General features: G+C 43.0%; 1 protein-coding gene across 1 annotated transcript; it reads right to left on the reverse strand.

The window, feature by feature from the left end:
- Positions 1–1,207: 1,207 nt before the first annotated feature.
- Positions 1,208–20,580, reverse strand: LOC136588787 (T-box transcription factor TBX10-like). Its single transcript, XM_066588243.1, has 7 exons — positions 20,512–20,580; positions 17,038–17,245; positions 15,311–15,412; positions 8,175–8,346; positions 7,117–7,272; positions 4,158–4,282; positions 1,208–2,880 (listed from the first exon to the last, which is right to left on the reverse strand). Exons 1-7 carry the CDS (start codon positions 20,531–20,533, stop codon positions 2,811–2,813), a joined length of 855 nt encoding a protein of 284 aa, XP_066444340.1. The 5' UTR covers positions 20,534–20,580; the 3' UTR covers positions 1,208–2,810.
- Between the last annotated feature and the right edge of the window lie 362 nt (positions 20,581–20,942).

Genomic DNA, 20,942 nt, shown 5'->3' on the forward strand with positions numbered 1-20,942 from the left:
ATTCACCGTAATAACAATAATTTGAAAACTATTTCGTACCATTTTCCTTTCTTGGGCATGGCCTCTTCCTCAACAAAAGAGGAACCTGTTAGCGTTCGTTCATGTGCTGCAGGGAAGGTCCATACCAAAAAGCTGTAACTAATCTGAACATAGTCTTATATGATTGAAGTGTGATGGAGTGCGTGCTGCAGAATTGGTAATGTCAGTATACTTGGCCTGTATGGGGCTCACAAATTTCTGATGGCATTGTTAAAAGAGGGCTGTGAAAATGACAACTACTCCACTTACCCACAAATGTACCCACATATTTGTCACTTCATACAATTTAGATTGCTGGAACAGTGCTTGCTTTAATTGGAGATGTGCTTTAAGGTTATGTTTGCAATACATTTGTCATCTATTCCACAATGGAACAGTGTTATAAACTGGACTGATGAAAAATGTTGTCAATATCATCTCCAAGATGTAATGGTGGAAGGTGACATAAGCAATGACATCACATTGGAACAGACTTTCTGTACAGTATCCCACAGGGTTAATATAATTCACTTATAGGCCCCACAGAATTTCTGCCCGTGTCCGGTGCCATAGGATTGCATTAGAAAACACAATCCTAGGCAAACGGCCGCGATTTGTCCATGTGAAATCACACGCGGAAAACAAATCGCGGCATGTTCTATTTCTGTGCGGGTCTCGCAGAGGCCTGCACAGAAATGTCAGTAGTGCCAGGCCGGCTCCGCTCTGTCCATGCACTGGCTGGCAGGCAGCTGCCACATCACAGAGCCGCGGGAGCAGGTGAGACCCACACTGGTCCCTGCAGGGGCGCGGGTTCGGATCCCGCTGCGAGAATTCTCGCAGCAGGATTCGACCCGGCCGTCTGCAGGTGGCCAAAAGCTCGTAAAAGTGGTCAAAAGCAGAACAGGCTGCTAGAACCAGCTTGTTGGAGGGTGTAAAATGAACTAATGTATTCAAATGTCATAAAAGTCCTTGACTGGGATATGCAACAAAATAGTGGAGAAAAATGCTACACATTGTATAAACTATGCAATAATAAACGCTTCAGAAGAGCTTAGAAACATCACTTGTGTGTTTCTCACTGTTTTCTTCTCCGATGCATCGCATATATAATGACGCATACCTGGTTGATAAGGCTGCGATACCGCTTGAGTGTTACCTAAAGTGGAAGGAATACTTTAACAATCCCAAGTGACATTAATATTAGCTTTATTGACAACACTATCACATTGGTATCACAGTGTTAGTGAATGACATCATCATGGTCATAGACAGATCCAAATAAGGATCTCAAAGAAAATATAACATTAGAGATATATAGAAATAAAAAAAGTTATATTTTCTTAAATTCAAGTGAAAACGCAAAATATACAGACAAATTCATAAAGTTTTTAAAACTCCTGGCTGACTGCAGCCATCACTAGGCACTAGGGGGATTTAATCCAGTCTGATTGAGGATCAGAGGGGACTTTTTTACCCCTTACAGGCAGATTAGTTTGTGGTTTATGGGGAAATAGAGGTTTTAGTGTTTGATCATGCCACTTCCCTTAGTCCACATCCTATCCCATCCCTTGGTTGAACTTGATAGGTTTACAGTATGATTTTTTTCAACCACATTATGTAACTAAGGAGCTTATTGCATAATTTGCATACATTGATGTCTTTAATTAAAGGGGTATTCCCAAAAACGGGATTACTCGTCTATTTGCCAACACCACTGGCGGCTAGCATTACAGAAACAGTTAAACTGTCTGTCTGAGATGCAGAAACAGTATAGCCTGTTGTTCTGTGCTGTTTACGCAATTCCCATCCACTACTATGGGAGTTATGGGAACACTGAAGAACAGCCAGTTGGGCTGTTCCAGAATTTCAGCCATCCTGTGATGGGGGGAGTTTTTGAGATAGGGAAGGGTCCCACATCTCTCAGACATTTATGGCATAGATCTTAAACAGTATGTAATCAGCTCCATCTAGTGGTGGCTGCAGACAGTCAGAACATCTCCATTTAACTGTCTATTTAGGAGGTTTGGAGCTTTAGCCTTTTAACAAAAAGACAACTAGTTAAATATACCAACAGCATGAAATGAACAAACAATTGGTCCTAAGGTTCATTCAAGCTCTTCATTGCTTATAGACTTTCAATGATTTTTGTTGGACTGTACTCTATTCATGAACTATTCTCAGGATAGGTTATCAATATCAGATTGGTGGGGGTCCTTTACCTGGCACATCTGCAAGTCAGCTGTTTTTCTGAGCCACTATGGTAGTGCTGAAGCCACAGTGTGCCATGAATACCACAGCTCTGTACGCTCTGTAGTGGCCTAGAATGGTACTGCAAGCTCTGTCCTATTCACAGCTTGCAATACCATTCCCGGGCGCAGCACAGTTTACAGAGCTGTGTTATTCCCGATGCGCAGCAGCTCCAGCACTGGTCAATGGCTTGGAAAAATAGCTGATTGGTGGGGTGCTGACCCCTATCGATCTAATAGTGATGACCTATCATGAGGATAAATCATCAATAGTACAGTACTGGACACCACTTGTGATGATCTTATGGTTAAAAGCTGTTTCTTGTTCCATCTGGCCAAACTAGATCAATTTTGCAATCAAAGTGGTAACACACAATCAAACCTCAAAGAGTTTCACCAGATGAGAGTAGACACACAGATCCTGCACAGTACTCATCACATCTATTCAGGGCACACAGTAGGGTTGCTTCCCAACATGGCGGCAGATGTTGTATGGATACAAGCACTTGGAGGCCTTAGTCATCATGGTTGCCATATATAAGGGATTCATTGATCAGTAGGATGTATAAAGTGGGATTCAGAACACAAAGTGGAGTGAGATTCCATGTTGTGCCATCTGCAATAGAAAGGCAGAAATAAAAATAATGTAGGAGAGTAGTAAATATGGTAGTATATCAAGGATCTTATAGCAAAAGAGGAATGAATCCAACCAATGCGATTGAGGAGGACAAGCAAAATTACATAAAAGCCTCACTCCACTATGGCCCTGACTGAATGATGGTAATACATTGTATTGGCCGCTGCCTCCTTTCTTGTTCTCCGTGTTTTGTGACCACCCTTTCATATTCATCAAAAATTGAGCATTTCTTACTCCCATAATAAGAAAAGGGAGAACAGAGAGTAACTCCTAACCCAATGCACTGGTTTATAGACTTTGGACCCCCAGGTACATGCTCCACTCCCCCATTTTTTCCTTCTCATTTTTCATCAACCCCTTTTTAAGGACCTTTCATATTGGCCGGAATTAGGACACACAACACTCCACAAGCCGTGGTACATTCTACACCAAAATCCATAGGTTATCTGCAGATTTTGACGCAGAATTGAAAATGGTTTAAAACCTGTCCGCAATTCCGCATCACAATTTGCAATTAGACCTGTGGCCTTTGGCATGGAATTCCACAGCTGCGAATTTGGGTGCATCGTGCATCCTAATTCTGGCCCGTGTGAAAGGTCCCTAAGGCAGTTTTGGCGGAAGATGCTACTGTATAGAATACGCACTTGTACTGTTGCCTGGATTGTATCTTGCTAGAGAAGGAGCATTCCATTTCTGTGTGTCCCTGTGTACTTTCCTATTTGTTTTCTGTATAAGGCTGGGAAATTCCGCTAGATTTCCGCAGCGGAAAGGCTGCTTCAAAGGCAGGTTTGAAGCGGCTTGTCTGCCTGTATTCCGCTGCGGAAATCTCTCCCCATAGACAAAAAAGAGACAGCAGTGGAAATGGCGATACAATTGACATGTGGCAGATTTGAATTCCGTGCTGCATGTCAGTCTCCACACGGTTTGTCTACAGCGGACTGTCCGCAGCGTGTGGATGAGAGTTTTGTGAATCTTGTCCACTTTGTTGCTTTTACGGGTTTGAAAATGCTTGGTGGGATTTCTGTGCGGAAAGCCTGCACGGGAATTCTGTGGCCATTCCGCCCCTGTTGAACCTTAGCGTTTTTTTTATCCTACTCCGGCATCAGTTTAATGTGCTTGATGGACATGTTGAATGTAAAAACAGAATATCATTGCCACATAACAGATGTGTCCCGCCATAATGGTCTCTAAAGCATCAAGTCTACATTGTCCCTAACAATACAACAAGTAAATGATATATTCAGGTATTTTTTTACCTTTCTGGAGAATTCTTAACATGTATTTTGACAGGTGCTGGAATACGGGAAAGCAACCATTCATCAGCGTCAACATCTCGAAAACCCTTGGCAAATGGGTTGCTGGCAATCTTCAGCTGTGTGATCTAAAGAGACATTGGATGTCAATCTATGATACATGATTGCACTACCTGGAAGTCAGCGGAGACCAGTCTGGTGCCGTCTGCTGAGGTCGCGAAGAGCAACAGAGTTGAGTTTGAGTATAGGCTTTTTCATTGAATGCATATAAGGGGTATATATGGTGCGAGCCATGAAGGGCAGAGATTATGAGGGACATTTTTTACTAAATGGAGGCCATGAATTACATAATTACTGAATGGGGCATAAAGGGGCATTTTTACTGATTGCAGGGAAGAAAAAAATGCATTATACTGAGTGGAGGCACTTTTAACCCTTTGCAATCCAATTTTAGATTCAGGGTTTCTTAGGGGTCTTTCTCTTTCTGCCATTATACAATGGCACCGTCTGCTGGCTAGAGCCAGTACTGCGGTATGGGACATGCTGGAGAGGCCCTCGACAACAGACTGGCCAGTAATATACAGTAAGAATACCCTGCCGGACGTCTTTCGACATCAGAGCTGTACAGCCTTTAATCAGAATGTCTTCAGACTTCAGACAGTGGATTGGAAAGGGCTAAGCCTCATACCCATGGCCAGGTCAGATTACAACTACAAGAGTCAGGCAGTGGAATGCAACCCGTGCCCCGGCATTGACCTCCCGCTTACCTGTCCGGCGTCTTCTCTCTCCGCTCTGCGATGTGTCGGCTGGCACACAGCTGCGCAGAGCAGAGCCGGCGCGTGAGTGATGATGTTTCTGTGCGAGCCTCTACGAGGCTCACACAGAAATAGGAAATGCCATGATTTTAATACCGCGCATTTTTTTCTTACAGTTAAATCGCGGCTATCAGCATAAAATTGCATAAACTAATGCAATCCTATGGCAGCGTGCAACAGCAGAAATTCCGTGTGGAATCCCGCCAAAGAATTTCCGTCCATGGGCATTGGGCCTTACTGTGGTAGACACTAAACATGTAGACACTAAACATGGTTCTGTGTGGGACCTGCAGAGAGCTCACAAAGGGGGATACTATCACTGTAAGGTACCAGTGACATTTAGAGATGAGCGAGCATACTCGCTAAGGGCAATTGCTTGATCAAGCATTGCCCTTAGCGAGTACCCGCCCGCTCGGGAGCAAAGATTCGGCTGCTGGCGGCGGGCAGGGAGCAGCAGGGGAGAGCGGGGAGGAACGGAGGGGAGATCTCTCTCTCCCTCTCTCCCCCCCGCTCCTCCCTACTCATGGCCACAACTCACCTGTCACCCGCGGCGGCAGCCGAATCTTTGCTCCCGAGCAGGGAGATACTCGCTAAGGACAATGCTTGATCAAGCAATTGTCCTTAGCGAGTATGCTCGCTCATCTCTAGTGACATTATTACTATCTGGTGCACTATAGTTGGGGGGTACGTAGAGGTGTGGAAAACGAAGACAGATCGCTGGAAAACTGAGGAGTTAAAGATTTCTGTGTGTCAAATTCTGTAGATACAAGTTGTAACCAGGAGAAATGGTCATGGTGGACTGGTTATTATATAGAAGAAAAGAGAAAGTGAACCACTCCAGTCAGAGGGGTCATCACTCTTGATCACTGGATATAACAGTATTGTAATCACTTATGCAGTCTGCAGAGCGCCTCTGTAGAACTGATATCTACTGCTATATTGTCAGTATGGTCTTTCTACAGTGTCTTACCGTAACATTATAGTATTATGTGATAATGGTCTAGGGGTATTATTGGTCACCCATGTAGTGTAATTATGGGTAATATTGGTCTTTATTCAGTAACAACATGGTGGTAGTAATCACTATGAAGAAGTATTATTTGGCCCTTATATAGTGGTATTATTGGTCTTGTATAGTGGGATTTGTACAGTGGTGAAAGTAATTATATGGGTCATCATGAGTACAATGGTACTGTCTGTCTGTCTGTTTTTTAAATTTTTACAAAATAAAACCAAAAATTGTTTTATAAAACTGTGTACATTTTTTCAATAAGATTTATGGACATTTATTACGTTATTTGTTTAGTCCCACCAGGGACGTCACTATGTGATATTTTGATCACTTTTATAATACTTTTTTATACTCAGTATAAAAATCACTTAAAAGCAGCCATACTTATTAATACTAAGGTACAAGCACAAGTGCAAACACCAGTTCCCAGCAGCATACAGAAGACAAAATGCTATTAAGGGAAGATAGCGCAGGTACAAAATACCGAACAACTCAAATATCTACCATGCAATTGGGGAGTGGCTGCTTAGTATAATGCTTGCACACAGCTAAGGCTTGTTAATGGTGCCAGTTACAAAGGTACATGTAGTGCACCATGCACCCTTACAACCTATTAGTGACACCCATACTATTAGACTAGGTGGGCTGCCTCACACTATCGAAGTGTACCATACAAAGCACTTACATACTGGCATCTCAGGCTTCTGCAGTATGTCCAGTAGTAGCAAGCTCACAACCCACGTTAAGAGTCCTCATGTCTTGTGTGAGTCCCTACACTAACACTAACTATGCCCAGGGTAAATATTTAAAAGGGGGAATGGTTAAGTCAAGTTAGATGGGGGTAAAGTGGGACAACAAACAGAGTTAGGTTTCAGAGAGAGAAGGTGGTGCCAAACTGAATCTGTGGTATCCCAGAGTGATGATCTGACATCACAAAGGAATTATTTGTTTTTCGTAATGTTAGAACCTCAGTGGCCGATATACGCTCGTGTGAAAGAGCCCTTAGGCAAAGGAAAATCTGTCTACGACTCTATTCAGAGGTCTTGAGGAGTCCATGCCTTGATAGGTCAGAGTTACTTTAGTTAGTTACTGTCTGTAGGAAGTTTGAGATCTCTGAACCATCTGTGTCACTTACTCTGTGATTCTGATACGCTGTCACAGCTGTAAACTGAGTCTCTGGAAAGATGAACGATACAAAATTTTGTGCAGCACGGGCTTCTCCACCTTGATGACGATCGGAGAGCAGAACATGGAGCCTCGGCTGGTACCGATGCATCGAGTTTAAAATTATCTGCAGGTTCAAAACATTAATAACACAATGTTAGCCAATGTCATATTCAATATATTTACAAAATTGCTATTAACTGTTTAATCCCCACAAGGTGATCTGTTTATTTTAAAAAAATTTAGTGCACATAAAACTATTTTGAATTTCCTTGTACTTTTTTTTTACCGTTCTCCTTTGCCCATATATCCCTTTTTTATCAACTAGTGCTCAAAATTAGACAGCTTATTGAAGACATAGCCACGTTAGTGCTTTATAAAAGGGGCAAGATAGTTATTTTGTAGAAGTCATGTTTTTTTCTAAAACAAGGCAATATTTTGTCAGCTTTACTTACAACACTTTGGTATGTTATTCTGACTATTCCAGCTAACAATGTAAAGAATCTTCACTCTGCTCTTCTGAGTGTATATATAGCGCTCACCAAGGAAGGTACGGAGTAGTACTACTGGACAAGCAGGCAATGTTGTGCTCTAATCAGGGGCGTAACTATAGAGGGTGCAGGGGATGCGGTTGCACCCGGGCCCAGGAGCCTTAGGAGGCCCATAAGGCCTCTCTTCTCCATATACTGAGCCCAGTACTAGGAATAAAGCATCATAGTTGGGGGCCCTGTTACAGATTTTGCAATAGGGCTACCTCTGTGTAGTGCTCATCCACATGCTTATATGTAAGCTTGAAAACTCCCGTTTTGTGAATTAAAGCATCCCTCTCATTCTGATGATCAATAAGAGCCATAAATGTTTGACTCCCGAGAAAAAAACCATTTAAGTGTCTCTTGCAATAAGTAAAAACAGTATATGGTTATGTGTTCAATATAATGACTAAAGGCTAAAGTTAAAAAAAAAAAAAATTATATATATATATGCAGTTGGAGAGATACTATATATTGTAGAGTTTTAGCAGTTTCTCACATGTCCTCTCATATCTTGTGCATTGTTGGTGAGCTTGAGTCGGTCAAAAGAAACAGTCTGTCGCATCCAATGAGATCCCCGTGCAGGAGAGTCTGGGTGGAAATGAAGACGACCTGGAGGTGCTGGATCTGCAGTGCCTGAAACCAGCCAGGAGGAGGAGTGAAAAGCATACCTAAGGGAGAAAACCATACCTAAATGGTAGATGTCCATATAGAAGGAAAAATACATCCACAATACAGTACAGGAGGCAATTGGCGGACATTGAAAATTCTTGAGATGTTGATGTGGGTATCATCATTGACTCAGCTGTAGAATGCAAATCAAGTGGGTTATATGCTAGTGCTTCTAGCAATGCTATGGTACTTTAGACAAAAGCCTACCTCCAGTTTACTACAATTGACATACAGGCTAATATAATGGAGAATTGTCTTCACATAATATGGAAACTAAATAGAATGGAAGTCCTGAAGAAGTTTACTTTTCCTATGTTGGCCTTCTGGGGTTTTGGACCACTCCTTGTAGAAGGTGTCATTGTGACAAAATATTGGACGCTTTTTGGACTTGTGCCTGTCTGGGTAGAGTGAATGATTAAAAGGTATGTTTGGATCCATTAGGAGGGAACCACGTGGGTTTATAATTACCTGTGTGAAGTTGACATTTTGATCTTTGTAGTTTTCTAGTTTTTCTTGCCTGAATTTATTTTCTTTTGCCGCCTTTTTCTTGGGAGGCGGCAGACTAAGAGGTTAGCTGCCAATGGCAGCTGATTATGATACTTTTATTGGGATGTAGTTGCTAAGGCGGCTATTCCTTTGTCTAGTGACAGGCAGAGGTTTGCACCTATGGTGCAGGAGGCTGTGATGGTAGTATAATGCCGCAGACCTTTGAAAATATGACGTTGATGATCGTATGGGGTACGATGACGGAGATGCATTGTCGCTAGTGTGGTTCAAGTGCCTTGCCGTTCTGAAAACGCTAGATATTGTAAGCGTGACTTCAAGTTAAAGTTATTATGCAACGTTCAAATATCATGCCCGCCTATGGAGTGTAAACACTCAATCACCCATCCCGTTACACTACTAGGCTCAAGTGTTGGGTGGACATCGCCAATCATCCTGCCCACTCCCGAATGTGGATTTCCTTCAAGCGAATCCTGTAGTCCCAATTCTTCAACCACAGCATTCTTTGCCTCTTGTATCCTCTCTTTTCTCAGTGGAGCAGCGAGTTGGTGAGCACTCCGATGAAGTTCAACAGGTAATCGCCACATGGTGAGTTTGCCTCTCATCTGGCCCCTATTATGTCTTTCTCAAGCTCTCTCCTATATTCAGGCCGCTGTTAAGTCATCTCACATCTCTATCCCTAATGTTCCCTCAGCAGCCCCCCAACTTGGGAACATCACTGATGCCTGGCGTCTGAAGATCCCCCTTCGGTCATTGATAGTGACAGTGAGGATTCTTTTTATTTTTGCAAATCTCTTTTTAACAGTTTTGATGAACATGAAATTATAACGTACATGAGTATAATGTGTAGATGGATGCAGTATACGGCACGCACGCTAAATGACACACGATATAAAGACTCAAGTAACTGATAGAGAAAGGATGTAGTAAGTAAAAGGCATCGAAAGAAAATGAACGTGATATAACGTAAGCTATATTCATAGTTCCCCTACAGTATTATCGTACGGGGCTTTGGGCATGCTGTTCCTAAAGTTAGAGGGGTGGCTGAGACATGCTACAAGGAGGTTTGCCCTGTGACATTAACCCTTTGAGTTTTCATTTGTCTTTATCCGCTACTGATTTGGTGGAAAGTATTTGTCGATTTGTTGTCTTTGCTCCCAGCTTCCAAAGACTTTGTTTCTAAGCTAGAAGGTAAAGACGATAAGTCTGTATGCAGTTTCCCATAGGGTGACCCTGGACACATGGTATATGCTGAGGAGCTGAGAGGGCGAGATGCTGGATTGTCACGGCGGCACTTACCAGCCTCCCTCCTGGAGGGATGCACGCAGCCAAGGCCAGGGCAGCGCTGAGCCTCTTACGGACACCCCTGGCATGGGGATGCCTAATAAACATTAGGACAGGTGAAGGGGTTGTCACGGGTAACGCCACAGTTCGGGTACCCACTGGTATGAACGTCGGCGTGGAAATAATTGAGCCACAGACAAGGTTATAGTACCTCAGGTCCCTGGGAATGGTCAGAGCCTGGAATAACTTTACTTGGCAACTTCAGCAATACAAGGCAAAATAGACAGTCTTCCAAGTGCTGGCAAGATTAGGAATATATACAGACAATCTGGATGATGAGTACCTCCACCACAGCAGTCCCAGACTTTAGGACGCTTGGGCATGAACAATTGAGAAAGGAAGAGTACCTCTGCACTGGGCTTTGTGTAGGAAAAACTTAGTACTGTCTCACGCTCTCTCTCTCTCTCTGGGGGGCTCACTTACAGTTCATAGAAGCAAGCGCTCCTGGAAAATCTCTCTTCCTCCTCCATGCTTCACTACATGAGGGCTGAAGGTGCCCCCATGCAGCTAGACCTCCTGACTATGACTCCAGAAGACATGGAACTCCTTTTCCTGCTCTCAACCACTCACATTTATAACCCCACTCATACCACGTGACAGGATAGAAATGAATACATTTACAGACAGTCAGCTCACACTTTGCAGACATTAACCCATCATTTGCTGCAGCTGTGCAATACACATAACAGAATGACAAGACAGTTTTGCACAGAGCATCTACACAAGACATGACATGTATGACAGTATGGAGGGGGCCAGGAAAGCATGTACTGGACCACTACATGTAGATGCCCCATTGCATGTATTTTTAACAACTGGTTACAGACATTTGCATTTTTAGTAATGTCATGGGTGAAAAGCTTCCTCAAAAATTCTCGGGACTGTTTCAGCACTTAGATATTGTGTTGGAAGCCTATAAAAATCTTGGTGGGTTGAGCTGGTTTCATTATGACGAGAACTTCTGCCAAAATTGTCTGTTTTCCATGGTCTAGGTTGGGGAATGAAAACTGTAGGCTTGTGATTTACCTTAAAGGGGTTGTCCCGCGGCAGCAAGTGGGTCTATACACTTCTGTATGGCCATAATAATGCACTTTGTAATGTACATTGTGCATTAATTATGAGCCATACAGAAGTTATAAAAAGTTTTTTACTTACCTGCTCCGTTGCTAGCGTCCTCGTTCCCATGGAGCCGACTAATTTTCGCCCTCCGATGGCCAAATTAGCCGCGCTTGCGCAGTCTGGGTCTTCTGCTGTTCTCTATGGGGCTCCGTGTAGCTCCGTGTAGCTCCGCCCCGTCATGTGCCGATTCCAGCCAATCAGGAGGCTGGAATCGGCAATGGACCGCACAGAAGAGCTGCGGTCCACGGAGGTAGAGGATCCCGGCGGCCATCTTCACCGGTAAGTATAGAAGTCACCGGAGCGCCAGGATTCAGGTAAGCGCTGTGCTGTCCTTTTTTTCAGTCCCTGCATCGGGGTTGTCTCGCGCCGAACGGGGGGGGGGGGGGGGTTTGAAAAAAAAAAAACCGTTTCGGCGCGGGACAACCCCTTTAATACTACCGCTGAAGCATCTGTGCCTAGTGCTAAGGTTCATGCTTCAAACACTGCTAAATCAATCTTATTAAAAAGAACACTTGTTTAGCATAAAATAAATCACTTAATGATCTTTTGTTTTATAAACGGCAAAACTGTGCAAAGGAATAAATTCTATGAGCCAGGGGCATAACTAAAGGCTCAGGGGCCCTGATGCAAAAGGTGGGCTGGGGCCCCCCCTCTATCTGTATCTGTACCCGTACCCATACCTAAACCATGCTGCACAGAGGCATAACTTGAAGCTTCTGGGCCCCAATGCAAAACCTGTAACAGGGCCCCCAACTATAATGCTTTATTCATAGTACTGGGCTCCCTATATGGAAAAGAGAGGCCTTATGGGCCCCCTAAGGCTCCTAGGCCCGGGTGCAACCGCATCCCCTGCACCCTCTATAGTTACGCCCCTGCTATGAGCCTTGACTCCAGTAAAGCTGGAGAAAATGTGCCCTTGGCTAGATAGATAACCAAACAGACGGATGTGGATCTACCCACTGAAGGTTTTTGTTACTGTTCTCATTTTCTACTATTACTGACTGTCTGTAAATAGGTGGAGAATTTCCCATTAGTTAGTCTGTACCCGAATGTGGTCATAAAGTGTTAAGAATCAGTAAGCTTCTTCCAAGGAAAAGCTTGGGTAAACCCAGCCTTGCATTGTGTCATGTATGGGTTCATTCTATTTACAATGTGTGTTTTTTCTACCCAAATCTAAGATGGATAGGAAGGCTAAAGGTACTTGACTTCTAGTGGGAAAGGTGGCAGCTAGTGAGAGTTGCCCAATAGGTGTCGTATCTAGGTCTTTGAGTGCTAGGCCTGTGGGTGGGCATCATTTTCAATTTATGAGGGTCTGTCACCTTTAACTCAATTCCGTTTTAGAGCTATGCTAGCCAAGTGCTTGAAGAATTTTGGCTTGGGTTGCTGCAACCACTGTTAGGTTGGTCTCAATGCTCAATGATCAAGCAACTAGATGGTCCTCTCGTCCTTATAAATTGTATGTGTTGCCTGAACTGCTGTTTTTAACACATTTAGCATTTACAGGTAGCAATGGATCTTTGGCCAATCATTTATCCATTGGGTGAAGCTCAGAGCTGATGAAAGATTGTGAATTTGTATATGGAGGCTACAGCAGTCTGAATTTTTTGTCTGGCATCCACGGGCTTTGGTGGGAAGGTTAGGTTGATGCTGTTTTGCAGATGAGTGATATGTGTCCAAGCCCTGATGTGATTGTCATTCATTTGGGTGGCAATAACATGGGGAAAGTTGGCATGATCATGCTAGTATTTCCTATCAAAGAGGAGCTTGTTCTGCATCTGGCATTTGTTTCTGTATATGTGCCTAGTTTTCTCACAAACCATCCCTGTGTTGGGTGGCTGTGGTGCCCTAAAATAAAATAGTTGGACTGAATGAGGAAACAGGTCAACAGGTTAATGTAAAAATGTATACCATTGATTTGGAGGTTTGTCCTTTACACAAATGGACTTGAAGGGAGGTGAGCCCAGCCTTTATATTCAAGATGGTATGCATCTATCTGCAATTGGTTTGGATACCTGGATCTTCAAGCTCTGATTAAATTGGCTTTGGGTGGGGTGGGTTGGGGCGTAGATCACTTGGTTAAGTGGCCTGTGCCTTTTGGGGTTTTTAATTAATTTTTTAATTGCTTAATCTTGTTTGATTTACTTATTTAAGCTTTAACCCCTTAAGAACCAGAGTGTTTTGTGATCACCAGGTTGAAAAACGGAAGTGGCACTTCCACTTTCTCTAGTCACTACATAGTGCTCATTGAACACTATGTAGTCGGCAAGAGAGAAGGCAGAAGCAGTTAAAAACTGCTTCTGCCTTCTCCGGGTTCTTGGCTACACTCAAGATCTGATTCCATTTGTTTTATTTAATTAATGGTAATAGGTTTTGCTATGAAGGTTTAACAAATATGATTTGTAATCCCATGACATTAGTGACTCATTTAGGTGACGGGCATGGAAATATATGACGGGCTGCTGCTTTTCCCCATTGGTAACAGCTGGCCACCAGGGGTTTATAAAGACAGATGGACCACAGTCACCAGAATGCAGGGTCCTTATGAGGCCAATATTTTATATCCGTCCATGTCATCAAATCCGTCTGTATACTCAGTGCATATACCTCTATCAGGAGCTCAGAATAGTTTGAGATGAATGCCTTTTTTTTACATGAGCCAATTCTTGTTTGAACGAGTGCCCAAGCGGATGATGTCGCCGCTAAGTTGTTTGCGCTCGTACAGAATGTGTAGACAAGCAGATCATCATTGAGAATTGTTCAAGTCTCGTTCAGTGCTGCACATTCCTATGTGTAACACTGAGCAGGGAGTGTTTAAATGTAACGAGAATAGGAAAAAGATATTTAAAAAATAGCTAAAGGAAAAAGCAGTTAAACCACCGCATGGGTAAAATCTAGAGATGAGCGAGCACGCTCGGTAAGGTCAGTTACTCGAGCGAGCCTCGCTCATCTCGAGTAACTGCCTTCTCCTCCGAGCGTGCTCGGGGGGACAGCGGGGGAAAACGGAGGGGGGGGGAGTGAAAGAGATCTCTCTCCCCCCGCTACACCCCGCCGCCCCCCCCCCCCGAGCATGCTCGTAGGAGAAGGCAGTTACTCGAGATGAACAAGGCTCGCTCGAGTAACTGACCTTACCGAGCGTGCTCGCTCATCTCTAGTAAAATCCCTAAAAAGTGTCTGGTCCTTGAGGTACAAAACAACCTGGTCCTTAAGGGGTTAAATGTTACCATATGTTAACCTGAAAATGATGCATAAAGAATGACGTGTGGCATTAAAAAAATTAAGGCCTCAAGTAGCTGCATCGCTTTTTTATGGAGGCTAATAAGGGGCCTTCTTCCAAAGCGCTGTGTTTTTACAGTCTAGGATCCACACTGATCAGCTTATTCCTGGGCTTGCTATCAGTGCAGGCAGCACTAGAAGTAGATAGCGCTGTCCATATTGCAGCAGCCTAGTTTGGTACTGCAGGTACAGGTGGCATTGAATTAAATGAGAACTGTGCCTGTAGTACCAAACTGGGCCACTGCAATATTGACAGCGCTATCTGCTTCCACTGCTGTCTGCACTGACAATTTTAAATATGTCTAAATAAAGGAAGATTATATATTTTATTCTGCAAGCAAGCGTGGATGACACTTTTTCCTGCATGGAATTTTCTGCTGTTTAAGCCCAGGAACGGGGGCAGGTGAAACCGCTTGAGCAAGCAGTGGATCATGAGATATATGAAGTGAGCAAGCTGACAGCACAGCACACTATTTTCAAGTGTCTTTTTGTCTGCACTGACAGCGGGCAATCAGCTGACATTTAGATGAATGGCCATGTATATTGATGGACAAGCTCCACCACAGCAAGAGGCCCCTTTCCTGATCTCCGTATGGCCTAGTAGAGCTTTTCCTAACCTTCTTAGTTTCTGAATACAGTCAATATACAACAATACCCACTTACTGTTATTAGTCAGTTGTCTTATCGCATAATAGTATCACACTTCTCATTCTTCACATTTACCTGTATCGTTTGTCACCTACTGGTAGGAAATCAAGAAGAAGGGAATACTCTGCAGTGGGATCCATTCCCCAAATACGAACTTGGAAGAGTGGAAACATTCTCCTACAGAGACGATATTGTAGAAGAAAATCAAGCAGAGAGACAATAAACATGTGAGATGTTACTATTACAAGAACTTCATCTTCATATAGAATTTATACCAATGGGGACCTTTCACGGGATAAAATCGGTGGAGCTGATTGGCTCTGCAGCTGCGGTCCCACTGACTATATAAAACAACGTCAAGCATGCTGGAGAAAGGAAGGGGGGTCCCCAAAATGTTGCATCGGTGCGTAGATGCACTTGATCCCACTTCCTATCCTGTGGCTTTCTGGATCTAGATCACCTAACCTGTGCCAATTTTTGGTTATGGGTTGACTATGTTGGAATGTAATATGAACATTTCTACATATTACATTTTCTACAAGTTATTCTCATGAAGATATCCCTGAAGCATGTGAGGATGGTTTTGTATAGACTGGTTGAGAGGATAAGAGAGCATCAACGTATATGCTTCAATAGGCAACCAGATCCAATTACTTTTGGGTATTTCACAGTGGACTTTGTATCCACCGTCTATTTCTGTGATGGGCTCTTCCTGGACCCAGCTCCCAGAGCTGTCAGTGTGTCAAGTAGGTGGTCCCCACTGCTCATTCTCAATGGGTGATGTCTGATTTGCAGTTTGACATCACCTATTGAGAGCGAACGGTGGTGACCACCCACGTGATACATTAACCCTTTCCAATCCACTGTCTGACATCTGAAGACATTGTGATTGAAGGCTGTACAACTCCGATGTTGGAAGACGTCCGGCAGGGTATTCTTACTGTATATTACTGGCCGCTCTGTTGTCGCGGGCCTCTCCAGCATGTCCCATACCGCAGTACTGGCTCTAGCCAGCAGATGGCGCCATTGTATAATGGCAGAAAGAGAAAGCCCCCTAGGAAACCTTGAATCCAAAATTGGATTGCAAAGGGTTAACAGTGCTGGGAGCCAGCCCTAATAACAGGAAGGTGAGAATGAAAATAGATGGGGGGGATACAGTCAGTGGGGCCATGGCTGCACTCATTGCATGACAGCTAGCCCCACTCGTTTTATCCTGTGATAGGTCCTCTTTAATTATGAACTTTGCAGCAAAATTGCTTATACAAGAGGCTTATCTGTAGGGGTAGCTACTGACGCATGTGCCCCTGGTGCCAGATCTTGCTTAAGCCTCGTTTACACGGAACGATTATCGTTCAGATAGTCATTCAAATGAGTGAAACTGAATGGTAATTGTTCAGTTTAAACATGAGCCAACGACTGAAAGACTAACAAGAATCGTGCGCTTCTCGTTGGTCGTTCAGTTTCAGCCGACATAAATATTAATGCCGGCTCGGGCATTTATCGTGCCGTTTAAACACGGCTCATTCAGTGTTTCACATAGGAACAATAGGTGCCCGAGGACCGCACAATTCTCAATGAGAATCATGCAGTCTAACGGGCTGCCTGAGCGCAGAAGAGCTGCTGATGACATCACTGACTTGTTCCACTGGGCAAACGAGAATCCTGAGATTCTCAGGCCGTGTAAAGGGGCCATTAGGCCAGAGTATTTAGATACAGGACTTGGCCATGAATGTTTGCCCCAGGTGAAGCACATTCTTTCTAACCTGCCTAGTAATTGTCATAGTTAAGAGAATTCTTCCTACCTTCCTGCTTTTGTCACAATCATCTCTGTTCCGAGGCTGTTAAATGTTTCCCAGAGTGCAGCAGTCTCCAGGCTGACCATAATACCACGCAGGGCAGGGTTTTTCCCAGAGACATCAGTTTGAGGAAGCCGGGGAACATCCGGAATGCTTGAAGTCCAAGGGCCAATGTCGGGAGACCCGAAACAAGCAGAAGGAACATTGCGTTCATCTGAAAGAAGCTTAGTGTGAATAGAACTGAATGTAGCTCGAGAGACAAGGTCACTTCATAGACTCGCCCTTAGGCCGTTACCACTCGCACAATATGGACAAATTAATGCGGCATTCTTATGGCTGTAAATCCCGGCCTGAACTAACAGCAGTATTGGGCCCTCTATTGGGCTGGGATAGGTTACCATAACACTGGCACAAAAATTCACCTATACATTAAACCCGCATTAAAGCAGCCATAGTTGTGGAATTCATAACTGCAGAGCGAGCTTTAATGGCACCGATAAAACCCAGCAACTAAAATCTTTATAAACCAAAATCCGTGCTCAGCAATCTTCATCTGCAAATCTGAAAGCTGGCGAGATTTTAAAAGGCGCACAAAAAGAAACCTTAGAAAACCTCACAGCAAGATACAATTTATTACGTATAGAGAAGACAAATAAAAGTTAGAATTTGTATATTATCTAGCCCAAAATCATAAGCTTTTATCAAATGTGATACCAAAAACTAAAAATATACCGAAAAGTAGAAAAATATAAAGTGGCATCCAATCTAAAAGTATATTAAAAAATTGCTAATCCATATATAATGCACCAAAAACACTACATTTTGTTGCATTTTATATCTATTGTTGATTTTTTTAATATGTTCATCTCATATATAATTTCTAATTGGAAGTAATAATAGCATTAGATTTTAATGATTTTTGGTCCTGCGTATATTTTCTCTTTTTGGTGTTACTTTTTTAAGGTAGGTCTTTTATATTTATGAGGGTGTTCATTGATTTTGTTGTTTTGGATTTACCAGATTTAATTCAATTCTAAGTCCTAAATGGTTTGGATATGGAGGTTATCCTTCACTCACATAACACCGTTAAGGAAATAGGGAAATCGTCTATGTCAAGTCAATCATTCTATGATAATCTGGCATTGTTTAAATCCCAGATTAGAACTGGCAGCTATTATAGAAATGAATGTAGTAATACATTGTAAGACTTTTATGGATATACACAGTATGAGTTCAAAACAATTGCTGCTTCTTTGACTTTTGATAAGTTGCTTGTATTTTGGACATTCGGTGGGTATCAAGCAGGGTGTATGGAAGTGTTTGCCACCTTTATCCAAACTTTTTAGAAAAGTCTTCCCAAGACACAATACAGATGGCAAGTGAGAGATCAAAATGCATTGGCCTGATGAGCGCCTTCAGTCAACTGAGTTTTAAAAGATCTTACTGTAATGTAAGATGGTCCTCGAAGGACTATCCATCCTCTCCTTACAGTTACAAGACACAACTTTCACAATTACTCGGACAGGTAAATTAATTAGGTGATCTGTATGTATACTACTCATGATAAAAGACAAGCCTGGTGAAAAATGATGTGAAGCCAATGTTATATCAAAGATGGAGTTTAAAAGTGTCCCATAATCTGAGAACGCTAAACAGTAGAGATGAGCGAGCATACTCGCTAAGGACAATTACTCGATCGAGCATTGCCCTTAGCGAGTACCTGCCCGCTCGGAAGAAAAGATTTGGCTGGCTGGCAGCCGAACCTTTTCTTCTGAGCGGGCAGGTACTCGCTAAGGACAATGCTCGATCGAGTAATTGTCCTTAGCGAGTATGCTCGCTCATCTCTAGTAAACAGTAATAGGTTACAGTTTCTGTCTAGCTTTGGCAGTAATTTGGAAGCTACTGTCGGTGCCGGAACCATCGAAATGTTCAACTTGCCATAACATTTCTGAATGCAGTTTCTCTGTGATTGTGAAAGTCCTAATCCAGAGACATGGCCAGAAGATACAAAAATGGGACAAAAGATCCTTGTCTTGAGGAAGACGACATAAAACCTTCAGATATTCTCTTGATGATGGAGGGACAACTGTGCCTCAACAGATAACAACCAGCACAAAACAGTCTATACATTATCAATTAGTAGTAGCGAAGACGAGAGAGGGTTCAATGCCATGCATGTAATCGTGGCATCGCTTCACATCAGATTGCCACCATAACATCTCTCTATTTTGATGCTTAGAAATCGTATTGATCGCCTGATCTCTAAATGACATGTTGTACGTTCTTAGGGTTCAAAGTCACAGAAATGCAGAGGATACAAGGTCAAGATCACATCGATCATGAAATACACAGCTTGGAGAAAAAATGTCTCATCCCTATTTTAAGTTTATTAATTCTTTCAATTGGGAATCTTTATTTGATATTCAGTGTAAAAAAAAATTGCTGTATTTACAGCGTACATATAAAACAGGCTTTAAAGGGGTTGTGCCAAGAACCTAAACCCGGATCGGCAGGTGAGCATCACAGAATGGGGTTCCCCTGCTTGGGACTCCTCTCTATGAGCCGGAACATAAAGCCACTCTGGAAGAGCTGCTCCAATTCGGGAAGACTTTGTATTACAAAGATGGCCATCATATAATACTACATCTGCAGGGGAGATGCTTGGTTGGCCGTGGCTTCACTGTCACAATCAGATGATTCCCTCAATTCATCCATGTAGTTCTCCTAGTAGCGAAAAGACTTCTACTCAAACATTGCCTTCTGCAAACAATCCCAGGAATAACACAGTTGGTAGCCCAACTTAAACACCAATTAAGCATGGAACGAGTGGAGACAGAGAGACATAGAGAAAAAGCAGCAAAAACATTTTTCAAAAAATAGCATATTTTTCACCAGTCACACTACATCGACCAAGAAATCAGAAAGATAGTGACTCTCTTTTAATATACAACCTGGTATCTAATGGAGGATGCTAGAGACTCTCTGGGAAGACTGAAAATCAACAGAGGATAACGGGACAGACCAGGATATAATATGACATGTAAAATAGGGTCTGGACGGGTACGGAAGGGGGAGAGAAGAGGAAGACCGAAACATTAAAAGTACCCCCTTCTAGTTATTTCCCTTTTTACCTTTCATTATGTTTTTGTTTTGTTTTGTTTCTTTTTGCTTAATTTGAAATAAATAAATGTATATGAAGAATCAGATGATTACGAGGAGCAAAACTCGGGACCATCAGCTGGTCCTCTCATGGCCGTATATTTAGGATAAACCATGAATATTCAGTAGACATTTTCATTCTCTGCAATTCTTAGAATATGTATGATGTAAAGGACCTATGCCATAACCAATGTCTAGAAAGGTCCATGACTACATGAAGCTTCGCCATGGAGATGGTAAGTTGTAAATATAGAGGGCAATTAACACACACATTAAGAATAATACAAGTGTTCATACAGGTGATTTCTCAGTGTTTCTTACCTGGTGAGAGTGAATGGTGCATCGCTAGTTCACCAGTACAGCTCTTCTTTGTGCTAGCTTACCCTGTCGTCTCTCCAAAATGACTGTGGCCCATTCACTGTCACTTATTATCTCCTTCCACTGACTGGTCACCTTGGTTCTTTCTGTCTGTCTTGGAGACCTCCCCTCTTTCTGTCACTTTCTGAGCATCCTGCTGTGACTTTAGCTTATCCACTTGAGGGCCGGAAGGCCTTCTCTGAATATCAAAAATGTTTTTTAGGGTGAAGTTCGAAACTCAATCAATGACTTCTAATGAGATTATTGTTTTAGTGTCAACACCTGCCCATATCTGAATGTGGAAGCTATACACACCAGTGTTGGGACAGTCCCCATGAGTCCAAGGAGCAGTAAGCAATGTACACACGTCAGGCAGGTGTGCTCTCATTCTGCCC

Source organism: Eleutherodactylus coqui, chromosome 13 (genome assembly GCF_035609145.1).
Source record: "Eleutherodactylus coqui strain aEleCoq1 chromosome 13, aEleCoq1.hap1, whole genome shotgun sequence".
Taxonomy (NCBI): Eukaryota; Metazoa; Chordata; class Amphibia; order Anura; family Eleutherodactylidae; genus Eleutherodactylus; species Eleutherodactylus coqui.